Consider the following 12,231-nt stretch of genomic DNA (forward strand, 5'->3'; position numbering starts at 1 on the left):
GGTACTCCGAGCATGCGCTGACCAACTGGCAAGCGTTCCGGGTTGGAGCGAGCGGTCGCATTCGCACTTCAGGTTGTATAACTTTTTCATCACATTTCATTATAGTACAACGGTTGATTTGTCTAATCTTAGCAATTCTTCTTAGCTAGCTACATAGCCGTCCTTGTATCAGAGATAATTGCATAATTATCGTATTTCGTCGCCCTAACGTAGCCTTCACTGCTATTCGCCCAGGAGCTAGCAACGCTAGCTAACGCACACAGATTAGCATCACTGTAGTGCTATTCACTCAACTGTACGACTTGATTAGTTTAGTGTTAGCTAGCTACATAGCTGTCTTTGTTTCCAAGATAATTGTGTAGTTTAGTGTGTGTAGCCTTGGAGTGATTATCTTAATTCACTGAGGTTCGCTAGCCAGCTATTTGTCGTCCTTAACGTAGGAGACTCTGCTAGCTAGCCAACAGCTAACAGCTAACAGCTAGCCAACGTCACCACACGGCTACTGATTCGAATTCAATCACCGGTCAGGGAGTATCTCATTTTCATTTCATTACAATACAACGGTTTGATTTGTTTGATCGTAGCTAGCTCCTCCCGGGAGACCTCCTCCCGGGCACCATACTGCCTCGTGGGCGGCTATATTCCCTGTCTGGCCCTGAGACCAAGGCCATGGATGAGTACACTGTCTCCCCTGCCAGCGCAGTTTTCTTCTTTGTGGAAAAGAAGGACAAGACCCTGAGTTCATGCATCGACTACCAGAGGGCTATCTTTTCTAAGTTGGACCTGCGGAACGCCTACCACCTAGTTCGGATACGGGAAGGGGACGAGTGGAAGACAGCCTTCAACACGGCTAATGGACACCACGAATACCTGGCCATGCCGTTTGGACTCACCAACGCCCCCGCAGTGTTCCAGGCCCTGGTCAACAATGTGCTCCGTGACATGCTGAATCGGTTTGTGTTTTGTCTACCTTGTCGACATCCTTGTTTTCTCCCATTCTGCTCAAGAGCATGTCCTCCATGCGCCTCTTGGAGAACCAGTTGTTTGTGAAGAAGTGAGAAGTGTGAATTCCATCGCTCCACTATCTCTTTTCTGGGATACGTCATTGCTGAAGGGAACGTTCAGATGGATTCTGACAAGGTGTGCGCGGTGGTGGATTGGCCCCAACCCTAGAGTGCCTCTGCAACGTTTTCTGGGATTCGCTCATTTCTACCACCGCTTCGTCCGGGGCTACAGCACACTGGCTTCTCCCCTCTCTGCACTCACTTCTCCTAAGGTGCCATTCACTTGTTCCCCAACTGCCGACAGGGCGTTCTTGGACCTTAAGCATCGTTTCACCACAGTCCCCATCCTCATCCATCTGGACCCGTCCCATCAGTTCGTGGTGAAATTTGCCGCCTTAGACGTTGGAGTGGGGGCCGTTCTGCAGCATCGTTTGACCCAGGACCAAAAGTTGCATCCCTGCTCTTTCCTTTCTTATCGCCTGAATTCCACTGAGAGGAACTATGACATTGGTAATCAGGAGCTTTTTATTTTACCTTTATTTAACTAGGCAAGTCAGTTAAGAACAAATTCTTATTTTCAATGATGGCCTAGGAACAGTGGATTAACTGCCTGTTCAGGGGCAGAACGACAGATTTGTACCTTGTCAGCTCTGGGGTTTGAACTTGCAACCTTCCGGTTACAAGTCCAATGCTCTAACCACTAGGCTACCCTGCCGCCCTAACTCACTGTTCCTAGGCCGTCATTGAAAATAAGAATTTGTTCTTTAACTGACTTGCCTAGTTAAATAAAGGTAAAATAAAAAAATTATAATGACGCTGAGTCTTGTTCAAAGCTTCTTGCGTTTAAGATGGCTTTGGAGGAGTGGAGGCACTGGCTTGAATGGGCAGAACTTAGTTTGGACCGACCATAAGAATCTTGAATTTCTCAACTCTTTGGGCTCTGTTATTCAGTCGGCTTAACTTTACCATCACCTACCGCCTCTGGGTCCAAGAATGTTCAGCCTGATGCCCTGTCTATCGCCTGTATAGTTCTGTGGCTACAACATCAGACCCAGAGACCATCCTCCCTACCTCTTGTCTCACTGCTACACTTGTCTGGGGAATGAAGAGCCTGATCCGCAAGGTGCAGGAGGGGGTTCCAGATAACCGGATGTTCGTCGCTTATACGGCCCTCTCGCTGGTCCTGCCCATTCCTCGAAGCTTACCTGTCATCCCAGCTTCGGCCGGAATCTGGCTTTCATCCGACAATGTTTTTGGTGGCCCACTATGGTTTCTGACATCTCCTCATTCATCGCCACCTGCACTGTCTGCGCTCAGAACAAGACTCAGCGTCATGCTTCGGCTAGCCTCCTTCAACCACTCCCTGTTCCTCACCACCCATGGTCCCATATATCCTTGGACTTTGTCACTGGTCTCCCTCCATCTGATGGCAACACCACCATCCTTTGCAGTTGTGGATAGGTTTTCTAAAGCTGCCCATTTTATTCCCCTCCCCAAGTTACCTTCAGCCAAGAAGACGGCCCAGCTCATGGTGCAGCACGTCTTCCGAATCCATGGACTTCCAGCCAACATGGTCTCCAATCGTGGTCCTCAGTTCTCGTCTCGATTCTGGAAGGCGTTCTCCAATGGTCAGTCGAGCTTGCCATTTAGGACCTGGAAACGACTCTTCAGTGCCTCGTCTCGGCCAATCCCACAAACTGGAGCCAGCAACTCGTGTGGGTGGAGTACGCCCGGAGCACCCTTCCCTGCTCGGCCACTGGGCTCTCGCCTTTCGAGTGTTCCCTGGGTTACCAGACTCTGCTATAAGGGGTACTGGAGTGGTTGTATATACAGGTCAGTGTCAGTACCTTATTCAATGTGCAGGGGTACTGGAGTGGTTGTATATACAGGTGAGTGTCAGTACCTTATTCAATGTCCAGGGGTAATGGAGTGGTTGTATATACAGGTGAGTGTCAGTACCCATTATTTATTCTTACCACCTTTTTCTCCCCAATTTGGATCTTTTCTCATCTCTGCAACTCCCCAACGGGCTCTGGAGGCGAAGGTCGAGTCATGTGTCCTCCAAAACAGCACCTGCCTAACCACGCTTCTTAACACCTGCCAGCTTAACCCGGAAGCCAGCTGCACCTATGGGGTGGAGGAAACACCGTCCAACAGACGTCTGGGGTCAGCCGCAGGCGCCCTGCCCACCACAAGGAGTCGCTAGAGCGCAAGGAGTCAAGTAAAGCCCTCCGTCCAAACCCTCCCCTAACTCGGATGACGCTGGGCCAATTGTGCACCGCCCTATGGGACTCACAATCACGGCCGGTTGTGATACAGCCTGGGAACGTACCCGGGTCTTTAGTGGCGCCTCTAGCACTGAGATGCAGTGCCTTAGACCGCTGCACTACTCGGGAGGCCCCAGTGTCATTACCTTATTCAATGTGCAGGGTTACTGGAGTGGTTGGTTATACAGGACAGTACCTTATTCAATGTTCAGGGTTACTGGAGTGGTTAGTTATACAGGACAGTACCTTATTCAATGTACTGGAGTGGTTGGTTATACAGGTCAGTGTCAGTACCTTATATAAATAGATAGATACTAACGGTAATATATACATGTAAACAGGAGTAATAGTGACCAGTAGCAGGATAAATAGATTGATACTAATTGTAATGACAATCAATAATCATTGAACAGCAGTGTAATGGAGTACTAAATCTAATCAATACTCTTTGTAGCAGCAGCGTAGGTTTTTGTCTGAGTGGGTAGAGACCTGTGGATGGGCATAGAGTCAGTGTGGATAGTCTGTGGGAGAGGGAGAGCAGTAGTTGTTAGCCATATAACAGTCTTATAGAAGCTGTTTAGGAGTCTGTTTGTGAGAGCCTTGATGCATCAGTACCACATGCCGGACGGGATCATGGAGAACAGTCCATGTCTCTGGTATCCAACAGGGTAAGTGCAAATTGACAACCCCATACTTCAGCCCATGTATTCATAGTCACTATGTTGCATCAGTTATTGGGCTCATATTTTAAATATAATTTTAGATTTTTTAATTCATTTTGGAGTAGAATGTTAATCTAAAAAGTCAACAGAACTGAGTTTCTCAGTCCTTCTACATAAATTAATTATACCGGGGAGGACAGCGGACCCCTTAAGCAAGGGGACTGGAATTACTTACAGTTTACTACATGTACAAAATTATCCTCTTTCCCTAAAAGCATGATGGTCATGACTTTTGTTTTTACATGAAAGAGGGGTTTAACTTGGCCCCAGACAATCCATCTGAGATGAGGTTCAGTCATGGGATTTTCTTTTGCTTTAACAAATCAAATCAAAGTTTATTGGTTTAGCAGGTGTTATAGCGGTGCAATGAAGCGGTGCAATGAAATGCTAGCTCCTAACAATGCAGTAAAATGTCAAACAATTAAAATGTCAAGAAAAATAAATACAAAAAGGCAGGACGAATCCAATTAACAACCCAAATAGCACTGTAGCAGTATCAAAATGCAATCACTGGGAATTTATACAAGATAAACTAAGAATAATATGTACAGCAGTAGATACACTAGAGTAAGCTATGTTAAGAATCCAGTATATAAATAAATATGCCATGTGTATTTAATTTTAATTGTTTAATTTTACCTTTATTTAACCAGGCAAGTCAGTTAAGAACATATTCTTATTTTCAATGACGGCCTGGGAACAGTGGGTTAACTGCCTGTTCAGGGGCAGAACGACAGATTTGTACCTTGTCAGCTCGGGGGTTTGAACTCGGTTACTAGTCCAACGCTCTAACCACTAGGCTACGCTGCCGCCCCTATGAACAGTGTAACTAAAATCACATTTACAGTAGTAGAAATATTATGATGGGATCCAGTGTGTAAATACACAGTGTGTAATGGGAAGTGTCCTGTGCTTTAGTGTCTCGATAACATGGGACAGCAGCGTTGGCTGAGAGAGTGTGTTTGTGAGTATAAGGTTTTTTGCAGACGTTTACTGACGCAGGCCATATTCAACGGGTGTTGTACACACATCACATAACGTTAGCTAACGAGCCAGCCACCTAATGTTAACTAGTTAAACAACAATGAACAAAGTGCCAACAATGCCTAACATTAGGCTCTAAATAGAAAAGCAAACAGCTCTGGAAAACAAATAATAGCGTCCGCTAGGGAGACAGTCAGCTAAAGTTAGCTAGCTAGCTAACAGTACACTTTAGCTTAAGCTTAAGACATAAGACATATAACAAGCTAGCTTGGTACACAATGAACCTAGCTAGGTAAACAACGTTTAAGATCACACACGTCAGCTAGGGAGCCAGCCAGCTAATCGTAGCTAGCTAGCTAACAGTACACTTTAGCTTGAAATGAAACCACTTTCTATCAAAATTTAGATACATGTAATATCTGAAAATGTAGCTATCTATCTGACCTGTATACATCATCATACATGATGGACACGTCTCCCTGTCAGGGATGCCATACCACGGTTGCCCTTAGTTTGAAGATGTCATCCAGAGACAGGTGTTTTCTCCATCTCTTTAGCTATCATACTCTAATTACACTGATTTCAAAACTTGATCCTCCAGAAAGTGGAGGATGCAGCTCCACGACACAATACATTTAAAAAAAATGGTCGACAGGATTACAAACACAGAGATCAAATAGACAGAAGCTTTCAATATGGTAGACTAATCAACTCCTCTCTCGGCATGTCCTGCCCACTCATTATCTCAGCCAATCATGGCTAGTTTTGGCTACTTTTTTCTGTGGCTTAACCAACAAGGCTCGTAATTTAACAATTGTATTCGTATTTACAGATGGCATACAAGTTTGTTATTAAGGCACATGAAAATTCACTTGTTCGAGAAGGCATTTCTGCCAAAAAACATTTGAGAAAAAACATATTTTTTTACGTTCAAACGGCTCTCCTGTGAAGTCGTAACTTGCGACATACACCTAGTTTTCTGGGTCACATATGGTCGGTCATACATTTGGCAGGAGGTTAGGAAGTGCAGCTCAGTTTCCACCTCATTTTGTGTGCAGTGTGCACATAGCCTGTCTTCTCTTGAGAGCCAGGACTTCCTACGGTGGCCTTTCTCAATAGCAAAGCTCACTAAGTCTGTACATAGTCAAAGCTTTCCTTAAGTTTAGGTCAGTCACAGTGGGCAGGTACTCTCTGTTTAGGGCCAAATTGCATTCTAGTTCGTTCTGTTTTTTTGTTGTTATTCCTTTCCAATGTGTCAAGTCATGATTTGTTTGGGTCTAATTGTGTCAGTCTCTCTCTCTTCTCTCTCTCTGCTCTCTCTGCTCTCTCTTCGCTCTCTCTGCTCTCTCTCTGTGCTCTCTCTCTGCTTTCTCTTCCCTCTCTCTGCTCTCTCTTCACTCTCTCTTCGCTCTCTCTCTTTGCTCTCTCTGCTCTCTCTTCTCTTTCTGCTCTCTCTCTTTTCTCTCTCTTCGCCCTCTCTCTTCGCTCTGTGTGTGTCACCATAGCACCAGGAGCCATCACCATGGGAACCAGAGCTTGTCAAAGAAGAAGTGGTCTGTCTGGTCGCTATGGAAACAGCTAAATACATTCCAACAGTAAACATACAGTACAGCAGCACTCAGAGTGACCAGTGAGATTGGAGCTAAATATCACAAGGGTCAGAACCAAACAGAGTGATGAGAGTGAGAGAGGGAGAACACAATCTGATTACATTCAGTTACTTTTGGATTACTTTCCCCTTGAGAGGCATTAGAAGAAGACAAAAGGATCCATCAAATGCATTTTGTGTGTCATCATATTAGACTCTGACTTGTGTTCTCCCTCAGGTGGAACAAATTTAACCAATTTAATTTAAACGTGTGACTTTTTTTCAATGATTTATTGAATGTCAGATTTTTTTTCTCACAAATATTCTTTTGAATGTAAAAGTACAAGTAATTATGTACTTTTTGAAAAGTATCTGTAATCTGATTGTAATATTTTAGCTGGTAACTAATAACAGTTACAGAGAAAGAGGCTGGCGCTCCCAGTGACTGCCTGAAAAAAATGATATTCGGAGTTTGAGTCTCTGCATTACCAGCGAGGCGAGAGAGAGGCGGGGCGCGGGAAGAGGTGCATCAGTAACGGAATCACTGTTTGCCAGACAGCCGGTAATTAGTGATGTCAGTTTGTTAGAGCGTGAAGACAACGGAGAGGAGCGGCCAGTGGAAGAGAGAGTGGCGTGGAGCCACCGGGGTGATAATGGGGCAGTAGCGCGTGAGGAGGCGATGACAAAGCCTTTACCGCTGCAGCCCTTCCTAACCGGATAACATCACCTACACACACCGGGGAATCTTTTTTTCACCTAGTTTTACCGAGCCTGCACTCTCTGGGCCAGTGCTACTGGATTACCGAGTTACCGTGCTAAACTAGCGATTTGATCTATCTTGGCTACACCCAGAGAAGGGTGGATGAGGCGGGAGATATGAGGGACCCACTGCGCCCACTCTGGATTATAACGTCACCATCTAGCTGCTTTAAGGACAGGCTATCGCTTCTCTTGGCTGCTTTCACTGGGTCTCTGTTGCCTTCATTTACCCATGTAGGTTAGTTCGAGTTCTGTCGTCTATCTATGGAGCTGTCTCTATAGAAGTGCCATTATCTCCCGGCATCTGCTGCTCTCTAGGCTACCGTGTCTACTATCTGCTGCACCCAACCTGTAGAGAGAGGGAGAGTTGAGGGAGTAAAGACAGAGATTTGGGGGAAAGAGAGGAAGTGGGGGGAAAGAGAGCAAGTTGGGGGAAGAGAGAAATAGAGGGGGAATATATATATATATATAGCGAGAGACAGAGAGCAAGAGAAAGACAGAGATCTGCAGGTTATTTATCTGTTGGAGCTACAGTCTGCCGCCAGGGGCTCTGATGAGTGAAGCTCTGAAAAGAAGCTGTCTGACCAGGGACAACTAGGCTGTCTTCCTGTCTGTCTTCCTGTCTGTCTTTCTGTCTGTTTACCGGAGAACACTGGGACAGTAGTGCCTGTGGACCCGATGCTGTGTGCACCTGATGGTCGGCGTGCCCGCTGTTTCCTCTCGCTGGTGGGAGAGGCTCAAGACGTTGTGTCCAGAGCGCGCTAGGAGGATGCTGCGCCAGGTGTGTTTGTGAGAGAGAGAAGGATGTTTGTGTGTGTGTGAGAGAGAGAAAGGATGTTCATGTGTTTGTGTGTGTATCTATGTGTGTGTGTGTGTGATTCAGGTGTTGCAGGCAGGCCTGAGGAGCTCTTTCCAGGCTCTGGGTCGGTTCGTGGCGAGCCACCCAGTCTTCTTCGCCTCCGCCCCAGTACTGGTGTCTGTCCTGCTGGGGGCCAGCTTCAGGTAACAGACACACTTAAAAATACAGAGCTCAATGTTATATTTTTATATTCAGAAAAAGAAGCCACATGGCATGAAGGGCCACAGCATGTTGATTGGTGCAGGCCTGTAGCAGACTCCTTCCTACATGATGATTGGTGCAGGCCTGTAGCAGACTCCTACATGATGATTGGTGCAGGTCTGTAGCAGACTCCTTCCTACATGATGATTGGTGCAGGTCTGTAGCAGACTCCTACATGATGATTGGTGCAGGTCTGTAGTAGACTCCTACATGGTGACATGATGTTTGGTGCAGGTCTGTAGCAGACTCCTACATGATGATTGGTGCAGGCCTGTAGCAGAATCCTACATGATGATTGGTGCAGGTCTGTAGCAGACTCCTACATGATGATTGGTGCAGGCCTGTAGCAGACTCCTACATGATGATTGGTGCAGGTCTGTAGCAGACTCCTACATGATGATTGGTGCAGGCCTGTAGCAGACTCCTACATGATGATTGGTGCAGGTCTGTAGTAGACTCCTACATGGTGACATGATGATTGGTGCAGGTCTGTAGCAGACTCCTACATGATGACATGTTGATTGGTGCAGGTCTGTAGCAGACTCCTACATGATGATTGGTGCAGGTCTGTAGCAGACTCCTACATGATGATTGGTGCAGGCCTGTAGCAGACTCCTACATGATGATTGGTGCAGGCCTGTATCAGACTCCTACATGATGACATGATGATTGGTGCAGGTCTGTAGCAGACTCCTACATGATGATTGGTGCAGGCCTGTAGCAGACTCCTACATGATGATTGGTGCAGGTCTGTAGCAGACTCCTACATGATGACATGATGATTGGTGCAGGTCTGTAGCAGACTCCTACATGATGATTGGTGCAGGCCTGTAGCAGACTCCTACATGATGATTGGTGCAGGTCTGTAGCAGACTCCTACATGATGACATGATGATTGGTGCAGGTCTGTAGCAGACTCCTACATGATGATTGGTGCAGGCCTGTAGCAGACTCCTACATGATGACATGTTGCACAAAGTTATTCTGCTATTGTGTGTGTGTGTGTGTGCGTGTGTGTGCGTTTCAGTCGGTATAGAGTGGAAGGTAACGTGGAGTCCCTCCTGGTTCCTAAACACAGTCTGGCAAAGATAGAAGGAAACCTGGTGGACTCATTGTTTCCTGTCAACAGGTATGTTATCTACTATTACTGTCTATTAGCTCTGTTTCTACTATTATCTACATATCTACTAGTATCTAATAGTATCTACCCTTATCTACTATTACTGTCTAATAGCTCTGTTTCTACTAGTATCTATTATTATCTACATATCTACTAGTATCTAATATTACTTACTATTATCTACTGTTATCTACTATTACTGTCTAATAGCTCTGTTTCTACTATTATCTACTATTACTGTCTAATAGCTGTCTCTACTAGTATCTACTATTATCTACATATCTACTAGTATCTATTATTATCTACTATTACTGTCTAATAGCTGTCTCTACTAGTATCTACTATTATCTACATATCTACTATTATCTACATATCTACTAGTATCTATTATTATCTACATATCTACTATTATCTACATATCTACTATTATCTACATATCTACTAGTATCTATTATTATCTACTATTACTGTCTAATAGCTGTCTCTACAAGTATCTACTATTATCTACATATCTACTATTATCTACATATCTACTATTATCTACATATCTACTAGTATCTACTGGTATCTACTATTACTGTCTAATAGCTGTCTCTACTAGTATCTACTATTATCTCCATATCTACTAGTATCTATTATTATCTACTATTACTGTCTAATAGCTGTCTCTACTAGTATCTACTATTATCTACATATCTACTAGTATCTATTATTATCTACTATTACTGTCTAATAGCTTTGTCTCTACTAATATCTACTATTATCTACGTATCTACTATTATCTACATATCTACTATTATCTACATATCTACTAGTATCTACTGGTATCTACTATTACTGTCTAATAGCTGTCTCTACTAGTATCTACTATTATCTACATATCTACTAGTATCTATTATTATCTACTATTACTGTCTAATAGCTGTCTCTACTAGTATCTACTATTATCTACATATCTACTAGTATCTATTATTATCTACTATTACTGTCTAATAGCTGTCTCTACAAGTATCTACTATTATCTACATATCTACTATTATCTACATATCTACTATTATCTACATATCTACTAGTATCTACTGGTATCTACTATTACTGTCTAATAGCTGTCTCTACTAGTATCTACTATTATCTACATATCTACTAGTATCTATTATTATCTACTATTACTGTCTAATAGCTGTCTCTACTAGTATCTACTATTATCTACATATCTACTATTATCTACATATCTACTATTATCTACATATCTACTAGTATCTACTGGTATCTACTATTACTGTCTAATAGCTGTCTCTACTAGTATCTACTATTATCTACATATCTACTAGTATCTATTATTATCTACTATTACTGTCTAATAGCTTTGTCTCTACTAATATCTACTATTATCTACGTATCTACTATTATCTGCTATTACTGTCTAAAATCGCTGTCTCTACTATTATCTACTATTATCTACATATCTACTATTATCTACTATTACTGTCTAATATCTCTGTCTCTACTATTATCTACTATTATCTACTATTATCTACAATTACAGTCTCATATCTCTGTTTCTGCTATTATCTACTATTATCTACTAGTATCTACTATTATCTACTATTATCTACTATTAGTCTAATATCTCTGTCTACTATTATCTACTATTATCTACTATTATCTACTATTATCTACTATTAGTCTAATATCTCTGTCTACTATTATCTACTATTAGTCTCATATCTCTGTTTCTGCTATTATCTACTATTATCTACTATTATCTACTATTATCTACTATTATCTACAATTACAGTCTCATATCTCTGTTTCTACTATTATCTACTAGTATCTAGTAGTATCTACTATTATCTACCATTATCTACCATTATCTACCAGTATCTACTAGTATCTACTAGTATCTACTAGTATCTACTATTATCTACTAGTATCTTCTAGTATCTAGTAGTATCTACTATTATCTACCATTATCTACTATTAGTCTAATATCTGTCTCTACTATTATCTACTATTATCTACTAGTATCTACTAGTATCTACTAGTATCTACTATTATTTACTAGTATCTACTATTATCTACTATTATCTACTAGTATCTACTATTATCTACCATTATCTACTATTAGTCTAATATCTGTCTCTACTATTATCTACTAGTATCTACTAGTATCTACTATTATCTACTATTATCTACCATTATCTACTATTATCTACTCGTATCTACTATTATCTACCATTATCTACTATTAGTCTAATATCTGTCTCTACTATTATCTACTAGTATCTACTATTATCTACTATTATCTACTATTATCTACCATTATCTACTATTAGTCTAATATCTGTCTCTACTATTATCTTCATGTTATCTACGACCACTATCTAATATCTGTCTCTACTATTATCTACTATTATCTACTATTATCTACCATTATCTACTATTAGTCTAATATCTGTCTCTACTATTATCTTCATGTTATCTACGACCACTATCTAATATCTGTCTCTACTATTATCTACTATTATCTACTATTATCTACCATTATCTACTATTAGTCTAATATCTCTGTCTCTACTATTATCTTCATGTTATCTACGACCACTATCTAATATCTCTGTCTCTACTATTATCTTCATGTTATCTACGACCACTATCTAATATCTGTCTCTACTATTATCTTCATGTTATCTACGACCACTATCTAATATCTCTGTCTCTACTATT

At 42.0% G+C, this 12,231-nt stretch overlaps 1 protein-coding gene across 1 annotated transcript in view; it reads left to right on the forward strand.

Moving 5' to 3' along the window:
* Positions 1 to 7,079: 7,079 nt before the first annotated feature.
* The window catches only part of ptchd1 (patched domain containing 1), a 114,333-nt gene continuing 109,181 nt past the window's right edge, over positions 7,080 to 12,231 (forward strand). Inside the window, exons 1-3 of the mRNA XM_052513337.1 lie at positions 7,080 to 8,105; positions 8,208 to 8,326; positions 9,412 to 9,513. Of these exons, the coding sequence (XP_052369297.1) occupies positions 8,019 to 8,105; positions 8,208 to 8,326; positions 9,412 to 9,513 (308 nt within the window). The 5' untranslated portion in view covers positions 7,080 to 8,018. The remainder of the gene's footprint in view (positions 8,106 to 8,207; positions 8,327 to 9,411; positions 9,514 to 12,231) is intronic.

This window comes from Oncorhynchus keta, unplaced genomic scaffold (genome assembly GCF_023373465.1).
Source record: "Oncorhynchus keta strain PuntledgeMale-10-30-2019 unplaced genomic scaffold, Oket_V2 Un_scaffold_1004_pilon_pilon, whole genome shotgun sequence".
Taxonomy (NCBI): Eukaryota; Metazoa; Chordata; class Actinopteri; order Salmoniformes; family Salmonidae; genus Oncorhynchus; species Oncorhynchus keta.